Source organism: Hypanus sabinus, chromosome 11 (genome assembly GCF_030144855.1).
Source record: "Hypanus sabinus isolate sHypSab1 chromosome 11, sHypSab1.hap1, whole genome shotgun sequence".
NCBI classification, from domain to species: domain Eukaryota; kingdom Metazoa; phylum Chordata; class Chondrichthyes; order Myliobatiformes; family Dasyatidae; genus Hypanus; species Hypanus sabinus.
This window is the reverse complement of record NC_082716.1, coordinates 73,446,591-73,471,554: the sequence shown is the minus strand read 5'-3', so window position 1 is coordinate 73,471,554 and position 24,964 is coordinate 73,446,591. Positions and strand designations below refer to the sequence as shown.

The following is a 24,964-nucleotide window of genomic DNA, read 5'->3' as shown; positions in this document are numbered from 1 at the left end:
CTCTCCATCTCCCTAAATATTGAGTCTCCTATTGCCACTGCTTCCCTGCTGATTCTCAACTTCCACAGTGCCAATAACCTGGCTGCTGCTGCTGTGCCCTGCAGATTATTCCCCCCACCCCCCACGCTCTTGCAGCAACCAGACAAGGTCAGTTTGTAATACTTGTTAAAAGCAGAAACTACAACTTTTTCTAAAAAAGAGTATCCATCTTTGTCTTGGAAAGAGGTCACTTGATTTTACATCAGGGAAATATGTTGCATTCAATTAAAATAGAGTAAAAAAAAATTGAGTGAAATAAAATAAAATGCTGAACAAGGTTTTATTTATATATAAATTTGTAAAGTCACAGAGCACAGAAAAAGGCCCTTCAGCCCAATTTGTCTATGCTGACCACCAAGGACAATTCCCTTTTACCAGGTCTTAGTCCATAGCCTAACATATCTCAAGGATTCAAATGCTCATTTAGATATTACTTAAATGTTGCTAGAATCTCTGCTTTCAATACTTTCTCAAACATGACTTCCAAATTGCAAATAACCTCTGAATGGAAAAAGCTCTTCCGCACATCCCCTCTAAACCTACTCCTCACCATGTGCTCTCCCATCTTGAACACCTCTGTCCTGGCAGGTTTTCATCCTGACTCCATTACTTCAAGGAAAATAAACCCAACATATCCAGTCTCTGTCTATAATGAAAATGCTCCATCCCAGGCAACATCCTGGCGAATCTCTTTTGCACCCTCTCCAGTACAATCACATCCTTACTAAAGTTTGGTGACCAGAACAGCACACAATGATCCACTTGCTGTACGAGGTGCAACTCTGTGTTAGTTGCTTACGTTTATGTTCAAAACTTAATTTCAAGTGTGTAGTTTGGCACCCTCATACATACAGCACTGTGCAAAAGTCTTAGGCAAATATATGTATAACTAGGGTGCCTAAGACTTTTGCACAGTATTGTAGTAATTTTAATGTATTGCTTTGTACTGCTGCTGTTGCTGCAAAAAAAACCAAATTGACATCTGTGTGTGATGATAAATCTGATTTTGATATGGGTCTCTATTTTGGACTGAGAGTGGGAGGGGGCTGTGAGAGGGGAATCATGGTTGGGAAAAGGGGACAGGAGAGGGAAGCACCAGAGAGACATTCTGTAATGATCTATGAACTAATCGTTTGGAATCAAATGACCTTGCCTGGTGTCTTAGGGCTAGGTGTGTCTGCAGCACCTGTACCACAGTGCCACCTCTAGCACTCCTTCTCTGCCAGCTACCCCACACCCCTCCCAAGGTGCTCCAACCTTGCCATTCCCAACATCCTTTTCTCCTGCCAGATTTACAGAGTCGCTCTCAGCTCCACGTTGACCAACACAGTACTGTGCAAAAGTCTTAGGTACCCTAGCTATGTATGTGCCTATGACTTATACACAGTACTGTAATTATTTGAGAATTATATAAAGCTTTGAATGTTTAAAATGTTTTTTATCTACATTTATACTTGATTCAAAAGAGCATGAATGCAGAACCTTTGAACAATTATGGTCTCATATCTATCAAGCATTAGCCGGCTGGTGGTGTAGTGGCGCCAGCATCGGACTTCAAGACCGATAGCCCCGGGTCTGAATCCCGACGGCTCCTTTCAGGCTTTCCATTTGTGCTGGGTTGGGTGTCAAGCTAGCAATTCAGCCTTGTAAAAAAACAGTCAAATACTACAGAAATGGCAAAAATGCCACCCGATGCGTCACAAGACACAAAAAGGAACAGCATCTATCTGTAATAATCCCATTTTTTCTTCTGCTTTTATAACTGAATCTCATATGCAAGCTCCTAATCTTTTTGCATTCTGCAAGATATTTTATAAAAATGTAGTGATAAATTAGTGCTTTGTACTTTCTAGTTTGCTGCTGTGAAAATTCTTCAATATGATTCATTGCTCAGCCAACTTGATTGTATCACTATGGCAGGATCCTGGAGATCTTCTTTAGAATCTAACACCATAATTATTTTAACAACGGAAGGAGACAAACTGGCAGCAAAATGATTTCAAGGACATAAACTGCAGATGTTGCAATCTCTAGCCAAAACCAAACTGCTGAAAGGACTCAGTGGTTCAAAAATCATCTCTTGAAGAAAATGGACAGTCAACATTTTGAGTGGAGACCCTTTTTCTGTACTCTGTAGGCAACCTGGCTTGGGGTAAATAGGGAATAAATGCCTTCACAGGCTGTTGAGTCCAATCTATTGTGTTATATCACAGAGTAAAAGGAATTTGGTTTTAGATCAGCCACTAGTTAAGTACCCTGCTCAATTTTTCATCCATCGGAAATATAATTTTCCATTAATATTTTCATAAATAGAAAATAAAACAATACAGTAGAGGATTCCAACTCACAATGTAGTGTCAAACTAATTAAACTCGTCATTAAACATGTAACTAAACCAACCCTTTCTGCCTACACAACATCCAGATCCCATATATATTCTTGACAGGAATAATTTATCGCTAATATTTTCCGTGAGTGATATTAAAGTATACATAAATAGGAAAATGTGATCCCAGTTCTTCCAGAATCTTTGATTTATTGGGATTTCTTGCTTTTGAAAATAATTGATCAATATAAAATAGATTAGAATTTCCACATTATAAGAGAAAAATTAGGAGCAGGTTTGATATGTTCCATAGGGCCTTACAGAAAGTATGCATTTAGACATTGGGAAATACATTTCCTTATGGCTATAACAGTTCCCATAGTTAAGCAACATTGATTCACTATCCAAGATTCTTTATGAAAAACAACCACTTGGCCACTGGCCATGAAAAGCTGCCTTCAAGACAGGAGAACAGAATCAAAGGTGAGTTGGTATTGGGATCAAATCTCATCAAATTGACAATTTCAAGTGCCGTAATGTAACCTTGCAAAAGCAGCTAGCGATTTGAAGGGTGAAAGAAAAGCACTTCATCTTAAAATTTTTTTGCATGCACCACTTGATACCTAGGTTATATCAATCCCTTCAATGTTACAGAGTTCATATTCCTCAACCTTCAGCTGTGGATTGAAATATTATTCTTAATTATGACTTCAACATTCCTTGATGTGCATACTATATTGAATGTTATACATAGAACTATGTTATAATCCTTTGCAATGTAAATACAACAATAGATTATCAAAACACTGGAAAAAAGTAAAAAAATATTTAGGCCTGTAGTTAATTAGCAGGTTCTGATGTATAGAGAGTGCATGACAAATGGGCAGAGGAACAAAATGACCAGGAAATACATTTATAAACCTAGACAAGTCAATGATAACTCAAACATGAAAACAGAGCACCGTGGATCAGTTCTGAAGGAAAAGCAAAGATATTCAATTAAGGCTTATGTTAAACACAATTTAAAATACAAAATAAGGATGCAGTTGATGGAAATCCAAGCAACACACGCAAAATGCTGGAAGAAATCATAGGCCAGGCAGCATCTATGGAAAAGAGTAAACAATCAACATTTCAGGCCAAGACCCTTCATCAGGACTGGAGAAAGCAAGATGAGAAGTTAGAGTAAGAAGGAGGGGAGAGGCGAGGAGGAAATACAAGGTAGTAAGCGATAGGGGAAACCAGCAGAAGGGGAGGGGTGAAGTAAAGAGCTGGGAAGTCGATTGGTGAAAGGGATAAAGGCTAGAGAAGGGGGAATCTGATAGGAGAGGAAGGAAGGCCATGGAATAAAGGGAAGGGGAAGGAGCACTGGAGGGAGGTGATGGGCAGGTAAGAGATAAGGTGAAAGAAGGAAATGGGAATGGAGAATGGTGAAGGAGTGGAGGGGGCCAATTACTGGAAGTTTGGGAAATTGATGTTTGATGCCATCAGGTTGGAGGCTACCAAAGCACAAATAAGGTGTTGCTCCTCCAACTTGAGTGTGGCCTATTTGTAGCAGTAGAGGAGGCCATGGACTGACATGGTGGAAAGGGAATTGGAAGTAGAATTAAAATGGGTGGACACTAAGAGATCCTGCTTTTTCTGGAGATTGGGGCACAGATGCTTGGCAAAGTTGACACCCAATCTACATCGGGTCCCACTGATATAGTGGAAGCCACACTGGGAGTACTGTATACAGTAGATGATCCCAAAAGACTCACAGTTGAAGTGTTGCTGCAGCTGGAGAGACTCTTTGTGGCGCTGAATGGTAGTGAGGGAAAAGGTGTAGGGGCAGCTGTAGCACTTGTTCTGCTTGTAAGGATAAGTGCCAGGAGGGAGATCAGTGGGGAGGTTCGAATGGACAAGTGAGTTGTGTAGGAAGCGATGCCTGCAGAAAGCAGGGAGGGGGTGATGAAGGAAAAATGTGCTTGGTGTTGGGATCCTCCTGGAGATGGCAGAAGTTACAGAGAATTATGTGCTGGACATGGAAGGCTGGTGAGGTGGTCGGTGAGGACAAGAGGAATCCTAGCTCTGGTGGGGTGGCAGGGAGGATGTGGTGAAGGCAGATGTGCATGAAATGGAAGAGATGTGCTTGAGCGCAGCCTGGTATGGTGTAGGAAGAGAAGCCCCTTTCTTTGAAGAAGGAGGTCACCTCCTTAGTTCTGGAATAAAAAGCCTCATCCTGAGAATAGATGCAGAGCAGACAGAAGAATTGAAAGGAGATAGCATATTTACAAATAACAGAATGGGAAGAGATGTAGAATCGACGGGTCTATAAAAGATATCAATAGATAGAGACAGAGATCGAAAAAGGGGAAGGAGTTGTCAGAACTGGAGCAGGTAAATTTGGGGGCAGGGTGGAAATTGGATGCAAAGTTGATAAAATCAACGAACTCTGCAAGGGAGCAGGAAGCAGCATCAATGCTGTCGTCGAATTTAAAAGAACTCCATTTAGTTTGGGTCTCCCTATTGTGAGAAAGGAAAGAAATAGGAGTAAAACAGGAGCTGTGATTATAACTACCAGCGATTGTTGGACATGCTGAGGATCGATTCTCCAGGCAAAGGAAGCCAAAGGGCGAGCCATAGGGGTTGTTAAGATCAGATAGGTTCTGTTGTGGTAGATTATACAAAATGCTTCTACATGAGGAATGCAAAATACTAGCTACAAAAACCCTGATGGGAGTTACATATAGGTCTTTGAACAGTAGTCAGGACATGGGATACAAATTAAAACTGCAAGTATAAAAGGCATGTAATAAGGGTAATGGCATGATAGTGATAAGGGATCTCAATATGCATGTAAATTGGGAAAATCAGGTGAGATTTGATCCTAAGAGGCAGAATTTGTAGAATGCCATCGAGATGGTTTTTTAGAGCAGCTTGTGGTTGAGCCCACTAGCAGAAAGGCAATCCTGGATTGGGTATGGTATAATGAACCAGATTTGATTAGGGAGCGTAAGCTAAACGAACCCTTGGAAGATCTTAACATGATAGAATACACTCTGCTGTTTGATATGGAGAAGATGAAGTCAGATGTATCAGTGTTACAGCAGAGTAAAGGGAACTACAGAGGCATGAGAGAAGAGTTGACCAAAGTTGATTGGAAGGGAAAACTAACAGGGCTGATGGAAGAACAGCAATAGCTGGCATTTCTGCAGGCAATTTGGAAGGCACAGAATAGATACATCTCAAAGATGAAGACATACTCTAAAGGGAGGATGAGACAACCATAGCTAACAAGGGAAGTCAAAGACAGCATAAAAGCAAAAACGAGGGCATATAATATAGCAAAATTTACTGGTAAGCTAGCAGATTGGAAAGCTTTTAAAAGCCAACAGAAGACAATTAAAAAGCATAAGGAGGAACAGATGAAATATGAAGGTAAGCTAGCCAACATTATCAAAGAGGATTTCAAAAAGTTTGTTCAGATATTTAAAGAGTAAGAGCAAAATGACAGTGGATATTGAACTGTTGGAAAATGACACGGAGGGGGTCTTTGCTGGTTGACTCTCTGTGACTCCTGTTGTTCTTCGGTGGTTGGTATTGAGTTCCCTTCTTTTCACGTTATATGTTAATAATTTGGATGACAGAATTGATGGCTTTGCAGAAAAGTTTTCAGATGATGGGCAATGAAGTGGCAGATGGAATATATTGTAAGGGATTGTATGGTCATGCACTTCCATTGAAGAAATTAAGGTGCAAACTAATCTCTAAATGTGGAGTAAATTCAAAAATCAGATGCGCAAAGGGGCTTAGTAGTCCTTGTGCAAAATTCCCTGCAGATTAAAAAGGTGTTAAGGAAGGCAAATGCAATGTTAGTATTCATTTTAAGTGAACTGGAATACAAGAGCAAGAATGTGATGCTGAGGCTTTATAAGGCATTTGTCAGACCCCAGTTGGAGTATTGTGAGCAGTTTTGTACCCCTTATCTAAGAAAAGATGCACTGGCTTTGGAGAAGGGCCAGAAGAGGTTCACAAGAATGACTTTAAGTATGAAAGGATTATTGCATGATTATTGCATGAATTTGTTGGCTTTTGGACTGTATTTACCAGAGTTTAGAAGAATAAGAGTGGATCTCATTGAAACCTATTGAATATTGAAAGAGCTAGACAGAGTGGATGTGGAGAGGATATTTCCTATAGTGGATGAGTCTAGGACCAGAGGACATAATCTCAGAATAGAGGGGTGCCATTCAGAACAAAGTTGAGAAGGAATTTCTTTAGCCAGAGGATAGTGAAACTGAAATTCATTGCCATGGACAGCAGTAGAGGCCAAGTCACTGAGTATATTTAAAATGGAGGTTGATAGAGTCTTGGTTAGTCACGGCATGAACGGTTGCAGTGAGAATGCAGGAGAATGGGTTTAGAGAGATAATAAATCTGCAATGATGGAATGGTGAAGCAGACTCGATGGGCCAAGTGTGCTAATTCTACGCTATGTTTTATGGTTTTACAAGCTACTAATAAATATTTAAAAAACAAAATAAATCCAACAAGGAATTCAGGAGATACATTTATATCCAGAGAGTAATAAATATGTTAAACTTGACACCACTTGAAGTAGTTGTAGAAAAGAATGAAGATGTGATTAAAGAGAAGCTTAGATATGAATAAAAAAAATCAGAAAGCACAGGATGAACAATAATGAAAGGGCCCACACGATGAATTGTAAAACAAATTTGATCTTGTTCTATGTAAAATAATTCAGTAGTTAGCCAAAAGGCCTTACCATAATCTGTCATTGAAAGGCCGAGATGCTTCATTCGAGTCTTTACTAGTTCAGCCAGCTCTTGTCTCTCTGACCTTTTGCATAATGTCATGCGCTGACGATTAATCCTGTCCGTTATTTTGTTGGAGTGTTTTGGTGCTTTCCTACTCAGACGCCTTGCCCACTGCATGCTTTTACGCCTTAGTAAAGGATGATCTGATTGGTCACTGGACGTGGAGTTCCTGTGATAGTGGTTAGTGCGATAACCCATGTGCTCTTTGGTATCTTTTGTATCTTCCCAGTCCTCGATGCTAATGGATACTTGCGACTGAAAGAAAATCAATATTTTAAGAAAAAATATTAAGAAAAACATACATCACTGTGCTCTGAAATTTTAATATACGTACATTAATTAGCACATTTGGTCACACAAACTGCAGCCGAAAAAGCCACACACAAATATGTGGCTTATGATTACATAGTTAAGCAGGGCCTACAAGTATTCAACTAAATTTGATCCTGTACATCTAATCTCATTTATACAGTACATCCTAGCACTATTATGCATGTATGCATCTAAACTTAAGATTGCATATATCAGAACTAGGTTTAATATTACAGGCATATGTCATAAAATTTGCTAACATAGTGGTAGCAGTACAACATAATACATGATATAGAAAAAAAACAAGTAAATCAATTACAGTCAGTATATGTACAGTGCCTACAAAAAGTATTCATCCCTCCTTGGAAGTTTTCAAGTTTCATTGATTTACGATATTAAATCACAGTGGATTTAATTTGGCTCTTTCTCACTGATCAACAGAAAAAGACACTTTCATGTCAAACTGAAAACAGATCTCTACAATCATCAGTGGTGCAGCCAGTTGGTTTTAGGTGTCACATAATTAGTTAAAGGAAGATCTGTTTTTGGAGACCTGTGTTTCAAATGATTGTACTAAAAATTCACCTGTACCTGGAAGGTCCAATTGCTGGTGAGTCAGCATCCTAGCAAAAACTACACCATGAAGACAAAAGAACACTCCAAGCAACTCTGTGAAAAGGTTATTGAAAACATGAGTCAGGAGATGGATACAAGAAAATTTCCAAGTCAATGAATATTCCTTGGACTACAGTTTAGTCAGTCATCAAGAAATGGAAAAAATATGGCACAGCTGTAAATCTGCCTAGAGCAGGCCATTCTCAAAAACTGAGTGACTGTGTGAGAAGGGGGCTCGTGAGGGAAGCCATCAAGAGACCTATGACAACTCTGGAGGAGTTACAAGCTTCAGTGTCTGAGATGAGAGAGACTGTGCATACAAAAACTCTTGCTCGGGTGCTTCACCAGTCGCAGCTTTATGGGAGAGTGGCAAAGTGAAAGCCACTGTTGAAAAAAAACTCACATGAAATCTTAACTAGAGTTTGCCAGAAGGCATGTGGGAGATTCTGAAGTCAGTTGGAAGAAGGATCTATGGTCTGATGAAACCAAAATTAAGCTTTTTGGTCATCAGACTAAATGCTATGTTTAGCATAAGCCAAACACCACAGATCATCAAAAACACACCATCCCTACTGTGAATGTTGCAATGGCTGCATCACGCTGAGAGGATACTTCACGGCAGCAGGCCCTGGAAGGCTTGTGACGGTACAGGGTAAAATGAATGCAGCAAAACACAGGGAAATCCTGGAGGAAAACCTGATGAACTCTGCAAGAGAACTGCGTCCAGGAGTGGCCAAGTCAGAGCCCAGACCTCAATCCAATTGAGGATTTGTGGCTGGACTTGAAAAGGGCTGTGCTCTGACAATCCCTATGCAATCTAACAGAGCTTGAGCAGTTTTGTAAAGAAGAATGGGGATAAATTGCAGTGTTCAATTAGAAGCTGATGAAGACCTGTCCACGCAGACTCATGGCTGTAATCACTGCCCAAGGTGCATTTATTAATGCTTAATAAATACTTATACAATCAATACTTATTGAATACTTATACAATCAATTATTTTGTGTTTTATACGTGTAATAATTTAGATCACTTTGTAGAGATCTGTTTTCACTTTGACACAAAGGAGTGATATTTTTCTGTTGATCAGTGTCAAAAAAGCCAAATTGAATCCATTGTGATTCAATATTGTAAAACAATAAAACATGAAAAATTCCAAGGGGGTAAATACTTTTTATAGGCACTGATTGTATATTAAATAGTTACATTGAAAGTAGTGCAAAAACAGATGTAATAAAAGTGAGATAGTATTCATGGGTTCAATTTAGGAATCGGATGGCAGAGGGGAAGAAGCTGTTCCTGAATTGCCGAGTGTCTGCCTTCAGGCTTCTGTCCCTCCTTCCTGATGGTAACAGTGAGAAAAGGGCATGTCCTGTGTGATGGGATCCTCCATGGGTGTCCTCAATGGACACCGTATTTCTAACCACTTTTTGAGGATGTCTTGGATACTCTGGGGGCCAGTACCCAAGATGAAGCTCACTAATTTTACAACTTTGTAGCTTCTTTTGATCTTGTGTAGTAGTTCCTCTGCTGCCCCTGCCCCCTATACCAGACGGTGATGCAGCCTGTTAGAATGCTCTTCACAGCATATCTGTAGAAGTTTTTGAGAGATTTAGATGACAAAACAAGATCTCCTCAAACTTCTAATGAAACGTATGGACCATCTTACCTCTTTTATGGCTACATCTTATGTAAGATCATAAGGTATAGGAGCAGAATTAGACCATTTAGTTCATTGAGTCTGCTCTGCCATTCCATCAAGACTGATCCAGATCCCACTCAACCTCATACTCCTGCCTCTCACCATATCCTTTGATACCCTGACCATTCAGGAAACAATCTGCCTCAAATATATGCACGGATGTGGCCTCCACCACAGTCTGTTGCAGACAATTCCACCCATTTAATACCTTCTGGCTAAAAAAAATTCCTCCTTATCTCTGTTATAAAGGATTGTCCCTCAATTTTAAGGCTGTGCCCTCTAGTTCTGGATACTCACACCCTAGGAAACATCTTCTCCATATCTACCCTATCTAGTCCTTTCAACATTCAGTAGTAGGTCACGTCGGATAAGTTGGGACCAGGTTAGATCCTCAGAGATCTTGATCATCCAGGAACTTGCTCACACTCTCTACTTCTGATCCCTCTATGAGGATTGGTTTGTGCTCCCTTGTCCTACCCTTTCCAAAGTCCACAATCAGCTCCTTGGTCTTAATGATATTGACTGCAAGGTTGTTGCAGTTACACCACATATATACATTTAAGCTTGGTTGTACACACATACTCCCTAAATCTGGCTTGCATCTACACACTCAGACTCCAGCTTTACTGGATGTGGACTTCACTTAGGTTCACATGACCCTGGGAATGTTTATGCAACAATTATAACCTCTAGTCTAAAATATCTCTGGGATGTAGAAAGGTAACCAAGTAGTATTGTAAGATACAAAGATATTTTGAAGAATTAAATAAAATTTATCAGGTGTAATGTAACCAGCATGATATTTATCCAATTCACCATTTTTTGATGAGAAAGGTTGTAAGCTCCTCCTTCAAAATATATTCTTGAGTGTGTATTAGAAAATAACTGTGATATGTTTACCAAAGAGAAAATTGTACCCTAACTCCAGAAATGATGTATTTCCATTTCCTGAACTTTCCTATAATGATTATTTTTACAGTAATTTAACTGCTTGATATAGCAGATTGATACCAGCAATTGTTGGAATTCATGCTGAACTGGTTCAAAATCAAATCACTAATGTTTAATGTAATGGAACCACTTATGGATATTGTAAGTTAAAGTCCAAACTCTAATCATTATTTTTGATGTAACATGCCTTTAGAAATCTGTGACAGCTTGTGACATTAGATCTTAATTTAGACATAGACAAAAATAAACTTACTGTTTCAAATATGTTTTACAATAAATGTCTATTCAACACTTTGTACTTTATTATTCATTAGTCAGTCAAGCTATTTATTACACATGTCACTTCTGACACATTATATAGCAACTTTGAAAAGTAATAACAGAATATAGTCAATATAGGCTCATATCATATTTATCTTCCACTTATCATATTTGGACAATTTTATTTTCACAAAAATATCTTTGTTAACTGAATAGAACTAATATCTTTCATAGTTCTACTCACTTAACAGCATGTTACATTTTATAGGACTTTTCTGTGAATTTCATTCATTCATGTAAAACTAAGAACATACTGACATACTATTTTCCATATTTTCAGTTAAACATAAATGTATTAAAACCAATAAAATCAATCCTGTTAGTGTCAAAATCTCATTAAATATATGCCCTGCATTACATCAGTTTTACAAATGTTCCAAATATAAGACATTCCTAATGTCTTTCCAACAAATGTTATGTTGGGTTCATTCTTTGAATGCAACTGATTGATTTGATTGGCCATTAATTTCTGAAAAAGTAATCTGCAGCACCATTTATAAATCAAATATTTTGTTCTTATTAATCAAATGATGAGAGGCATAGATAGAGAAGAGAGCCTATGTCTTTTTCCCAGGGTGGGAATGACGTAATTTTAAGATGATATGAGGAAAGGATAGAGGAGATTCAGAGATAGATTTTTTAATATAAACACACAGGGTCTGAAAAACACTGCCAGGGGTGGTGCTAGAGGCTGATACAATAGGGATATTAAATAGACTTTTAGATAGGCACATGGATGAAAGAAAATTGGAGAGTTACGTGGGAGAGAAATCTTACTGTAGATTGATCTTTCTATAGTTTAAAAGTTTGGCACAACATCATGGGCCAAAGAAACTGCACTATGCAATACCATTCTATTTTCTATGTTCAAATTATTTTGTAAATTTTTAAAATGAAACACTTAATTGACTTTTCCATGAAGGATATAGTTGTTCATCAAACTGCCTCTGTTGAGCACAATACCCTCTGATGGAAGGGACCATGGCAAGATACTGAAAATTGGGAACCAGTTCCACACCTCAGGCATGTCCTTTTGGCAAAGGTTGACTTAAGTAACAAAAATCACCTCTACCTTCAATACACCAGGATAGACTTTGAGGAAAAGGATATTTGGAGCTCACGAAATCAGAACCTGCATGCATCTGAGACCTAGATCATAGGACAGGCCACTTGAAAAATATGACAATATATTATCTACAAAATTCTCCAAATTTCCTCCAAACCAATATTTGCCTTCTCTCCTAGGTCCACCATCTCTAGTAGTGAAGCATTTGTTATACACAGTCAGCTACGTTGTTTACATGTCCAACATCGGAGTCTCAAAGCAGACAATTTATTTCAAGTCCTGTCATAGTGTAGAACAAAAACACTGCAACATGATCATTTATTTCAACTGCCACACTTGAAAGTAATTCAATGATTCTGAGGCACACACGGTTGTGAGCTGTGCAGCGTAAATGCAAGGCTTCTCTCTGTTTCCTTTGTCATAGTTTATTGCTTAGATCTCTTATGTTTGATGAGCTTTCTCCACAGTGTAATCTTCCAGTACCATCCTCAAGTGACCATTTTTCATGTCAAAATATAGTCGAGACCATGCCTGATACTGCTCCCATCGCATTTCCATGCAAGCTACTAAAAGCATTTAACAACAGATTTCTTCTGTATTTTTCCTTAGTGCACAGGAAACAGAAGATAATTATTCTTCACCTTTGGTCTTCAGGTAATCTATTATAGACAGCAACTCCGGTTTATAAGATTCAAATCATGCACGGTACATTTATCCTCCAAATCATCAACTCGTCATCATCACCATCAGTATCAGTTGTTCTCCAAGTAAATAAATATTATCTATTTATAAGCTCCGTATTAAAAATAAACAGCCGTAGCAAACATGTAATTAAACATTCTATTGTAACACCATTATACATCTAACTCATGTCCTGAAATCCAGCAGACTTAACTTCAGATAACATCTCTTGGTTAAAGGAAACAAGAAACTGAGAAAAAAAACATGGTTATTTTTATGAAAGAATCCCTTGAAGGATTTCAGTCAGAAATACCTGGTCAGGTGTTGTGGGACTGTGCAGCCTAGCTAATAGAGGTCTTAATGGACTTCTTTAACTTTTCTTTGAAACAATCCACTGTCCCTGCAGGCTTCAAAGGCAGCCATCATCATTCCAATGTCCAAGAAAGCAAAGGTAACAGGGCTAAAGGATTACTGCCCAGTGGCACTGACTTCAACAATCATCAGGTGCTTTGAGCAGCTTGTAATGGATTATATAAAATCCCCCCTTCCAGCTACATTGGACTCTTTCCAGTTTGCCTACCATTCAAACCAGTCCACTGATCATATCATATCCTCAGCCCTCCACTTTGACCTGTCCCTCCTAGAAAACAATGTCTTATATGCCAGGATGTTGTCAACAACTTCACTCATATTTTAACACAATCACTCCTCAGAGGTAGGTGGATAACCTGTAATCACTGGGACTCAACACCTCTTTCTGTAACTCGATTTTGGACTTCTTGACAGAAAGACCCCCATTCAGTCTGAATTGTCAGCAACATCTCAAGCTCGATCGCACTGACCACTGGTGCACCCCAGGGCTGTGTGCTCAGCCCACTTCTGTTTACACTGCACTGCCACATTCAGCTCAAACTGTATCATCAGGTTTGCTCAGTAGTTGGTCTCATCATTAGAAAAGCCTCTAAACCTCCTCTTTGCATGCTTAACAATGATGCGTTGGCATACAATGAGGAGATATAGAAGCTTGTCAGATGATCGAAGAACAACCACCTGAGCCTCAATGTGGACTTCAGGAAGGCACAGGTCGACCACTCTCTACATTACATATCAATAACTGCCATGGAGAGAGTGAAGAGCACAAAGAACCCCCAGGAAACTGCAGCAGCAGAGGGATTCCACATATTTTAAATTAACTATTGAATACACACATATATACTTACTGTAATTCAGTTGCTTTTTTCTATATTTATCATGCATCACATTGTACTGATGCTGCAAATTTAATGTTTCAGGGCATATGCCGGTGATATTAAGCCTGAAGCTGAAGTGCCAGGTCATTTAGTTGGCCAGAAGATTCATTCTTGAAAGGGAAATTACAGGTTGCAATCGATTGCAGTTCAGAAGAAGGGGTATATCTAGAAGAAGGAGAATATGCAGTAGCCCTCTAAGCTGTCTGCAAGATGTCACCGTTGGTCACTGGCGCCACCTTGTCAGAAGTCCTAACAGTTAGGTGGACCATAAAGAAGATTGTCTAAGATTACAGCAGGATATAGATCAACAGTAAATTTGACAAGGGATTGGCAAAGGGAATTTAACTCAAACAAGTGGGGTGTGTTGTTGAACAGAGGGACCAGATGGTATATTGTTTTCGGAAGATGTGAGCAGAGGCAGACATAAGTAGTGAAGAGAACATTTGGCATGGTTCCCTCTATCAGTCAAAGAACTGAATTGGGATATTGTGTTACAGTTGTATAAAATGTTGCTTAGGCCCACTTTGGAATATTGCTTTCAAATCTGTCCTCCATTGCTAAGGAAGGACATGATTAAGCTGTAGTATGTAGAGAAAAGCATCACACAGACAAAGCTTGGATTGGAAGGCTTGAGCTATCTGGACAGATTGAAGATTTGATGATGAATTTTTCCACACAGATCAATTAGCATCTGGAATCCGGATGGTAGTTTGCCTCCCTGGTGCCAGGGTCCGGATGTTTCTGATCGCATCCAAGATATCCTGAAGTGGGAGGGTGAGGAGCCAGAGGTTATTGTACCTATAGGTACCAATGACATAGGTAGGAAAAAAGGAAGAGGTCCTGAAAGGAGAATATAGGGAGTTAGGAAGCGAGTTGAGAAGAAGGACCGCAAAGGTAGTATTCTCAGGATTACTGCCTGTGCCACGCAACAGTGAGAGTAGGAATGGAATGAGGTGGAGGATAAATGTGTGGCTGAGGGCTTGGAGCAAGAGGCGGGGATTTAAGTTGCTGGATCATTGGGACCTCTTTTGGGGCAGGTGTGACCTGTACAAAAAGGACAGGTTGCACTTGAATCCTAAGGGAACCAATATTCTGGTGGGGAGATTTGTGAAGGCTACTGGGGAGACTTTAAACTAGAATTGTTGGAGGTTGGGAATCAAATTGAAGAGACTAGGAGAAAGGAGGTTAGTTCACAAATTACGAAAGCTAGTAGACAGTGTGTGAGGGAGGATAGGCAGGTGACAGAGAAGGGGAGCGCTCAGTCTGAAGATGTAGGGGAGAAGGAAGAAAAAGATAATAAAGTTGTTTGCACCATTAGGGACAAACGGAGAGTAAGAGGTATCTCTTTTAATGCTAGGAGCATTGTAAGAAAGGTGGATGAGCTTAGAGTATGGATTGATACCTGGAAAAATAATGTTGTAGCAATTAGTGAAACATGGTTGCAGGAGGGATGTGATTGGCAACTAAATATTCCTGGATTTTGTTGCTTCAGGTGTGATAGAATCTGAGGGGCAAGAGGGGGAGGTGTGGCGTTGCTTGTCAGAGAAAATACTACAGCGGTGCTTTGGCAGGATAGATTAGAGGGCTCATCTAGGGAGTCTACTTGGGTGGAATTGAGGAATGGGAAAGGTGTAGTAACACTTATAGGGGTGTATTATAGACCACCTAATGGGAAGCAAGAATTGGAGGAGCAAATTTGTAAGGAGATAGCAGATATTTGTAGTAAGCACAGGGTTGTGATTGTGGGAGATTTTAATTTTCCACACGTAGACTGGGAAGACCATTCTGTAAAAAGGGCTGGATGGTTTGGACTTTGTAAAATATGTACAGGATAGTTTTTTGCAGCAATACATAAAGGTACCAGCTAGAGAAGGGGCAGTGTTGGATCTCCTGTTAGGGAAAGAGATAGGTCAGGTGACGGAGGAATGTGTTGGGGAGCACTTCAGGTCCAGTGATCACAATGCCATTAGTTTCAATATAATTATGAAGAAGGATAGGACTGGACTCAGGGTTGAGATTTTTGATTGGAGAAAGGCTAACTTTGAGGAGATGTGAAAGGGTTTAGAAGGAGTGGATTGAGACAATTTGTTTTATGGGAAGGATGTAATAGAGAAATGGAGGTCATTTACAGGTGAAATTTTGAGGGTACAGAATCCTTATGTTCCTGTTAGGTTGAAAGGAAAGGTTAAAGGTTTGAGAGAGCCATGTTTTTCAAGGGATATTGGAAACTTGGTTTGGAAAAAGAGAGAGATCTACAAGAAATATAGGCAGCATGGAGTAATTGAGAAGGATATTGAATTGTGTAAGGTAAGGCAAACAAGTAGGAAAGTTATGGAAACTATGATGATTAAAGAAGAGGAAGTACTGGCGCTTTTAAAGAATATAAAAGTGGATAAGTCTCTGAGTCCTGACAGGATATTCCCTAGGATCTTGAGAGAAGTTAGTGTAGAAATAGCAGGGGCTCTGACAGAAATATTTCAAATGTCATTAGAAACAGGGATGGTGCTAGAGGATTGGCATATTGCTCATGTGGTTCCATTGTTTAAATGAGTTCTAAGAGTAAACCTAGCAATTATCGGCCTGTAAGTTTGATGTCAGTGGTGGGTAAATTCATGGAAAGTATTCTTAGAGATGGTAGATATAATTATCTGGATAGACAGGGCCAGATTAGGAACAGTCAACATGGATTTGTGCGTGGAAAGTCAGGTTTGACAAATCTTATTGAATTTTTTGAAGAGATTACGAGGAAAGTTGACGAGGGTAAAGGCTGTTGTAAGGCCTTTGACAAGGTTCCACACAGAAGGTTAGTTAGGAAGGTTCAATTGTTAGGTATCAATATTGAGGTAGTAAAATGGATTCAACAGTGGCTGGATAGTAGATGCCAGAGAGTAGTGGTGGATAACTGTTTGTCAGGTTGGAGGCCGGAGACTAGTGGTGTGCCTCAGGGATCTGTACTGGGTCCAATGTTGTTTGTCATATACATTAATGATCTGGATGATGGGGTGGTAAATTGGATTAGTAAGTATGCAGATGATACTGTTGTGGATAATGAAATAGGTTTTCAAAGCTTGCAGAGAGATTTAGGCCAGTTAGAAGAGTGGGCTGAAAGATGGCAGATGGAGTTTAATGCTGATACGTGTGAGGTGCTACATTTTGGTAGGACTAATCAAAATAAGACATACATGGTAAATGGTAGGGCATTGAGGAATGCAGTAGAACAGAGTGATCTAGGAATAATGGTGCGTAGTTCTCTGAAGGTGGAATCTCATGTGGATAGGGTGGTAAAGAAAGCTTTTGGTATGCTGGCCTTTATAAATCAGAGCATTCAGTATAGAAGTTGGGATGTAATGTTAAAATTGTACAAGGCATTGGTGAGGCCAAATTTGGAGTATTGTGTACAGTTTTGGTCACCAAATTATAGGAAAGATGTCAACAAAATAGAGAGAATACAGAGATGATTTACTAGAATGTTACCTGGGTTTCAGCACCTAAGTTACAGAGAAAGGTTGAAAAAGTTAGGTCTTTATTCTTTGGAACATAGAAGGTTGAGGGGGGAAATTGATAGAGGTATTTAAAATTATGAGGGGGATAGATAGAGTTGACGTGGATAGGCTTTTTCCATTGAGAGTAGAGGAGATTCAAACAAGAGGACATGAGTTGAGAGTTAAAGGGCAGAAGTTTAGGGGTAACACTAGGGGGAACTTCTTTACTCAGAGAGTGGTAGCTGTGTGGAACGAGTTTCCAGTAGAAGTGGTAAAGGCAGGTTCGATTTTGTAATTTAAAAAAAAATTGGATAGGTACATGGACAGGAAATGAATAGAGGGTTATGGGCTGAGTGCAGGTAGGTGGAACTAGGTGAGAGTAAGCCTTCGGCACGGACTAGAAGGGCCGAGATGGTCTGTTGCCGTGCTGTAATTGGTAATACAGAATGAGATGACATCTGGAAGATACTTGCATGAATATGACATGAAGAGGAAATTAAATTAATGGAGACAAGTAGGATTTGTACAGATAGGCAAGCCAGTCAGCGTAGATGCTGTGAACCAATTTGACTGTTTCTCCGCTGTTTAACTCTGTGAAATCTGACCCCTCTCTCTCTCTCTCTCTCCCTTCCTCCATGAACTTAGCACTGAGTTCAGTGACCATCCTGAGTGAGTGTAGCTTTAATCTGCTCAGCCTGTTCATTGGACTCAGATGACTAGATGGAAAATGCAAGTGGTTTACGCTTTCCTCCCCTATTTTAATAAATGTCTTTGTTTGGCTTTTAGCTGATGTAAATTTTTAATTTTTTGTGTCTTCAATAATGTTTAATTCTAATTATTTAAATCAAAATGAATGCTTTTTAAAGATCGCTAATCTGCATGCAAGGTTTGGCAGAATCTTGTGGTCCATTGTCAGAGGCTAATTTGCTCCCCATGGATTCTCCTGCATTATGGGACCACTGTGGGAGTGGCCTTGATTTTGTTTGAACCATTGGGACCAGATCAGGTCAAAATGCTCATGAAATAAGCGTGGGCGGAAAACTTAAGATGAAGACAGGCTGAGCATGATCCAGCCTAATGATAGATTTAACAATGTGAAAATGCTTGTTTTATTTTACACCACAGGCTTTGTTGTGAGAATAACTTTTAGCATTTGACTGGCAACACTTTCCTTCATAGTGAATTTTACTGAATCAAAGCAAGACTATAATTTTGTCGTTAAATTGCATTATCAAGCACTTCAAATGCATTTTATACAGCAGGCTGTATACATAATAGTATCCCTACACTGGAATGAATGCTCAGCAATAATTGAGTAATTCGGATCCTTTCAACATCTAGTTCAGTCTGTGACCATTCCTTCCTCTCCCTCTTCCAGGTTCAGTCTTGTACCCCTTCCTTCTAAACTGTCATATTCTTAGTTATGAGGGTAGGGTGTCATCATGTTAATCATTAAATTATATCCACTGGCTTAGCTGTCTAATCACAAAGGAATATTTACATAAGACAGGCTGCTCCCAGCTTCGGTGCACCCATTTCTTTCTGCATGTACATACTGTTAGCTTCCAATTTAGTTGTCTATAAGGTGACCACGGGATTTTTCTCCTGAAGGTGCAGCTATGGCCAAGAAAGACCTACTTCTAAATGTACATTGAGCTCTTGTCACTCAATGGTCCAAGTGGGAGGTCTTAGAAAGCATTTCTGAAAGCATATGTCATGAAATTTGTTAGCTTTGTGGCTGCAGTAAATGCAATCCAAGATGAATATTGAAAGAAAACTGAATTACAATATGTATATTAAATAAATTTAAATAAGTAGTGCAAAAACAGAGATTTTAAAAAAGTAGTGAGATAGTGCTCATGGGTTCAGTGTTCATTTAGAAATCAGATGGCAGAAGGAAAGGAACTGTTCCCGTACCTCCCTCCTGATGAAGAAGGCATGTCCTGGGGTTGGGGTCCTTAATAATGGACGCCACCTTTCTGAGGCACTGCTCCTTGAAAATGTCTTGAATACTACTTCGTGGATTCTGTTTCACATGATAAAGAGCTTCACTGATCAAGTACTGTGTTTAATTAGGCTGAAGAAACGGCAAGAATCTGCAACACACCGAACACTGGCATGTGTGTGTGTGTTTTAATTAAGGATTTTCAATTAGTGTAATCAGCTGATATGTAGGATGAAGAAATGGCTGTAATGTGAGCACAGGAACCCAAGAGATTTGTCACTCTGATAAATTATTCAAAACCTTTTGTTTTAGTGGTCACAGGTTACACTTCAATTTTAAAATAACATTTCTACATCTATTGTAGTTCCAAAAGCTTCTGAAGTTACTAATTTGCTTCTGGTGGAGGTTCTGTCACATGTAGGAGAAGGACTTCCAGGATTTAGACCCAATGGCTGAGGAGGAGCATGAATAACTTTAAAAGGAATTGGAATTGGTTTATTATTGTTGCATGTACCAAAATACATGAAACATTTAGTTTTGCATACCATCTGTACAGATCATTTCAAAATATCAATATATCGAGAAAGTACAAGGGAAGGACAATAACCTAATGCAGAATATCATGTTACAGTTATAAAGTGCACTGCAGGTGGACAATAAAATACAAGGATGATGATGAAGTAGACTGTGAGGTCAAGAGTTCATCTTAACATACAAGAGGCCCATTTAAGAGTGTTAAAACAGTGAAATAGAAGTTGCTGTTGCAACCCGGCGGTGGTACCCCCATGCCTCTTCTGCCTTTATCTGCTTTTTTGGTAGAGATCACAGGGTTGGAAGGTACAGTCAAAGTAGTCTATACGTGCATTGTTGCATTGTGAAGATGGTATATGCTGTGCAGTGATAGTGCAAGGAGTGAATTTTCAGTAAGGTTAAAGTAATACAAATCTAATGAGTTGTATTATCCTGTAAGGTATCAACCATGCTGTAGCAACGCACATCCAAGCAGGTAGAGAGTATTGCTTCCCAATTTGTACCTGGCAGATATTGGGGAGGCTTCAAGGTGTGATGAAGTGAGTTCCACAGGGTAACCAGTTTCTGACCTGCTCTTGTAACCTTGGCATAGGTTTGGTTGATCCAGTTGAGTCCCTGGTAAATGGTGACCTCCAAGATATTGGTCTCAGAGATGGCAATGCCATTGAATGTCATGAAATGGATATATAGGTTTTTTTTGCTGCTGGAGATGATTGTTCTCTGGTACATCTGTGCCAGCTTTGCTACTTGTTCTTTATCAGCCATACTTGACTTTTATCAAGTATTGCTGTATGCATACATGAACTACATAAGTTAATGAGGAATTGTGACTGAATTTAAAATCAAACATTGCTACTTATAACTTGGTGACTGAAAAAATTTTATTGAAGAAGTTGCTGAAGCTTGCTTGACCTGGGCAATTGTCCTGAGGAAATACTGCAATGATGATATGGACTTGGGATGATTGACTTCCAATTTCCTTGTGTAGAGAATTAAGTACTGAAGTATTTTCAACTTGATGCCCACTAGATTCAGTGTTATCAGAGCTCATGGATACTACACTCAGTCAAATGATTCTTGGATGTCACTGAAGGTTACTCCTGGAATTCAGCTCTTTGGCCAACAATGAGACCAGGAACAAAGTGGTTCAGGAAACGCATAAACTGATCCCTGGTGAGCAGTCATGATAAGTTAGAATTGCATAAGAGCAATGTCAATAACAGCATCTGTTATTGGACGAAGGAGTTTGCAGAATCTTCTCAATAAAAAATGGAGGCACCAGTATCCTCCTTCCTGAATCTGCTTGTGCTCTTCTGATTCTATCTGATCAGAAGACTATTCTGAAACCTTAGAGGTCTAGACAGACAAAAAAAAACATCAGGATGCCCTATAAGTGCCACCAGCTAAAGGACAGAATGACTCTAAGGGTTTTTAGGCCTTGATAAATTTAGGCCCCTTTATATTCAAAGAGGCCTCCAATCCTGATTTGTCTACCATTTTGCAGTAGATACCAACGTGATGAAGCTTGTAGCCATAATATTGTAAATCCTGGAAAATATTCTCAGATGTCTCAAACCAATCTACTGATTTCATTTTAAAGTGTGACTGCACAGCAGATTGGCAACTATCACAAAGTCATCTGACTTCAAGAAAACATGCTGCTATCATTAAAGCAGAAGTAGAGTAGTCCATGCTAAGGACCTCAGAGCACCATATTGCTTTCTAAATTTAGCCTTGAAAATTCCTACAAGGTTAGGATAATTAATTTCAACTGAAGATGAAGTTTTCAATATCCATCTGTGTCACAGGATGGATGATCTTACTTATTCCTGAAAATTAATAGGGTTTATGACATCAATTGTCTGATAGCCACATATTTATGAATAATAAATCATTTAAGCATGGATTTATAATCAAATCTTGTGCTAATGATCAGAAAGTTTAAACATGTTGCATTCCTAGGCCTGCTGTTCAGGCAGATCTGACCCAACTCAAATTTTCAGGTCTGCAAATGTATATCCCTTTTACATGGCAAACCTCAAAGTTCTCCATAATATTATATAATTCCGAAAAGAAATTAATTCAGAATAGATTCACCTGATCAACAATGGTAGTTTTAAGAAGATTTTTTAAGATAAATTGGTGTGTCCACAACTGTTTTTTTATCTTCAACATCTCAAAAATCCTCTTTTAAATGCACAAATTAAACTACCTGCTCGTATGTATTCCTTCTACAGAACACAAATGTAATTAATGCTTTATGCTTTTAATTAGGCTTATTGTCTAAAATTACCATTATTTTAAGGTCAGTCTTAACTTATTAGTTATATACTCTCTACATAAATCAATAATCCTAATCTTAGTAGATATTAAGGTAGACCGGTTAACTTATTATTCATGCGAGAGCTTAATGGCCCAAAAATTTAGTCACGTAGTACAACTTTTATATGCACTTTGCAATTCTGAAAGAGCAAAATTGATCACCAAGTAGGATCATCATTTCCATAAGCAAAGTACATGATGTGAAATTTAATCATTGGCTCTGTGCACAAACACATCTGTGCACAGAAACCATTAGGGTCAAAGCACTGCTATTAATTTGCATGTAATGCACATTTAGTGTCATCAGTGTTCCATAATAGAATGCAGATATGTGATAAAGTAACAGTACAAACTTAAATAGAAAACCAGGCCTGCATAAGAGGGCAACGGCTTGGCTAACCACCTGGAAAAATGGTAATATTTACTTGATTTTTCTTGAGAAATTTTATCATTAAAGATTGTGGAACCTTTTCTAGTGAATAACGTGCCACTAGCATTCCAGGAAAAACCTGTTGATTTCTATCAGGGTTGGGAAGAACTGTTCAGTGTAGTGCCTGACTGATACTCTCTTCTCCTATACTGTTTAAACATCCACCACACAACCTGTCTCTGAGTCCATCCCTGCACTCGAGGAAAAAGTCTTAACAGCTGCCATCTTGCAGAACATGTTGGTGCATATCGTGTGCCCCCAGAAAATGGGCTCAGTAATTAAGTAACATGGGCTCTGAATTCACACCACCTCCACCCATGGCCCTTTGTTATGTTTTGTAACTCCAGAAACTACAACTCAATTGTATCTCTGGCTCCTGTTTCCGTCCACACAGTGATTTCAATTGCACTTTTAAGTGCGAGTTGTGTTTCGGTTAGGAGCTGCTTTTGAATGTTTTCTTGTAAGATTCTGTACTTTCCAATTCTTTAGTGAGGCACTTGCTAATGACGTGGTGGCATGATGAAGTATGACATTCATATACTTTTACATATAACCCCGTAATTAATTATTTAAACAAAGAATGCTTAATCAAACAATATATTTACAATAATACTGAAATATTAGATACACCATACTCTTCACATATCAGATGATAAAATACACTCACCCATGGTCTAAGAAGAGAGCAGCATTTAACCTGTTTTTATTAGAAAAGGACTGCCATTTAATGTTGCTAAAGTGATCACCAGGCAACCTATTGTGTTAGGTTCTGGGCCACAGTTTTACCTCCCTTGCATTTAGGTGATAAACAAAAAGCCTTAATCAGAATATATCCACACATGCACAGTAGCTTAATCGTTGAGACTAGCAACGAGGAAAATAATGAATCTAGACTTCCAGACTGCAATGTGTTTCCCAGCAAAACATCTTCAGCTGGGCACTAATGTTGTTTCAGAATAATTTTGTTCAGTGAATTATTGTACATCATGAAATCTGTTATGCATAATAACCAGCTGGCATTGCTAATTGAATTTTTTTTATTGAAGCATGCTATTTTTGAGACTGAAATTGTACTTGGAGTATAATTAAAATCATGCATTTAGAGAGGATTCTTCCTTGTATTAAGGAAGGTGGGTAAAGCAAGTCATAGCTAACCAGAACAAGTTAAGCGAAATGGTCTGTTTGGAATAAATTATATAGAAATATTATGCTGTAATGGTAAAACTATCTTTGTTCTGGGTCTATCCAGACCCTAGACTGGCTATAACTAGATTGAGGCTCACCATGGCTCAAGGTCAACCACAGTTGTTGCGTCCCAGCTGTCTATGTGATACTTATGTCAGGACAGTATGATGTGGAGAGCAAGCTGTTGTCCACGCAGCAGGCTCTCACTTTCGATGAGCTGATGAATCCAAAAGGAATGGCAGAGACTGATATAGTATAGAATCAGTGGCATTGAAGGAGTTTCCAGTCAGCGTGGAAGTCAAAATCAGCCTGCCTTAGGCATCGTTAAATGAACTAATACATAAAATAAAGGCTGCTGTGGTCTAAAATGGGTGAAGTTGGCAAATCTCAGTCAGAAGAGATGACAATCTGAAAATACTTACCATTTTTACTGCTTGTCTCATCCAATAATTTGTTGCCCTGCTATCTGTTATTATATAATTAACTATAATAGATTGTCTGTCTGCTCAATAAAGTTGTAGCCAATATTCATCTACAGATGTTTGCAGGTAATTCATTTTAAAATCTAATGTAACAAAGCACAATTTCACTATGTATTTCCATGCCTATCAGAATTTCTATCCCAATTACTCTTGTTAACAGTATTGTCAGACAGCAAGAATTAGTTATCATCTTGACTTATTTGTTAATACATCCAATACTCTTGGCATAAACACGAGTGTTATTTGATCTTAGTAACAAAAATATTTCAGCAATTTGTTCTTCTGATTTACATCAGCCTTGTATACAGCCCCAGCAGGAGTTGAAAATTACTGAATCCTTTTTAAGCTAAAGAGAAAATATACTGTATAAGCTGATCACTGAGTGCTCTCCATACTGAATAAACATTTTGTTTTTGCAAATGCATTTGTCTTTCCATGACTTAATCTTCTTTCGCTAGCTTGAACTAACCTTCATGGCTTGTCTGCTTCTGTTAAAGTTAATTACC

General features: G+C 38.9%; 1 protein-coding gene across 4 annotated transcripts in view; it reads right to left on the bottom strand.

Moving 5' to 3' along the window:
* Positions 1-24,964, bottom strand: part of LOC132402111 (potassium channel subfamily T member 2) — an 884,531-nt gene that overhangs the window by 129,000 nt on the left and 730,567 nt on the right. For all 4 annotated transcript variants that reach the window (XM_059984711.1, XM_059984712.1, XM_059984713.1 and 1 more), the window contains one exon: positions 7,134-7,440. In XM_059984711.1, coding sequence (XP_059840694.1) covers positions 7,134-7,440 — 307 coding nt within the window. The remainder of the gene's footprint in view (positions 1-7,133; positions 7,441-24,964) is intronic.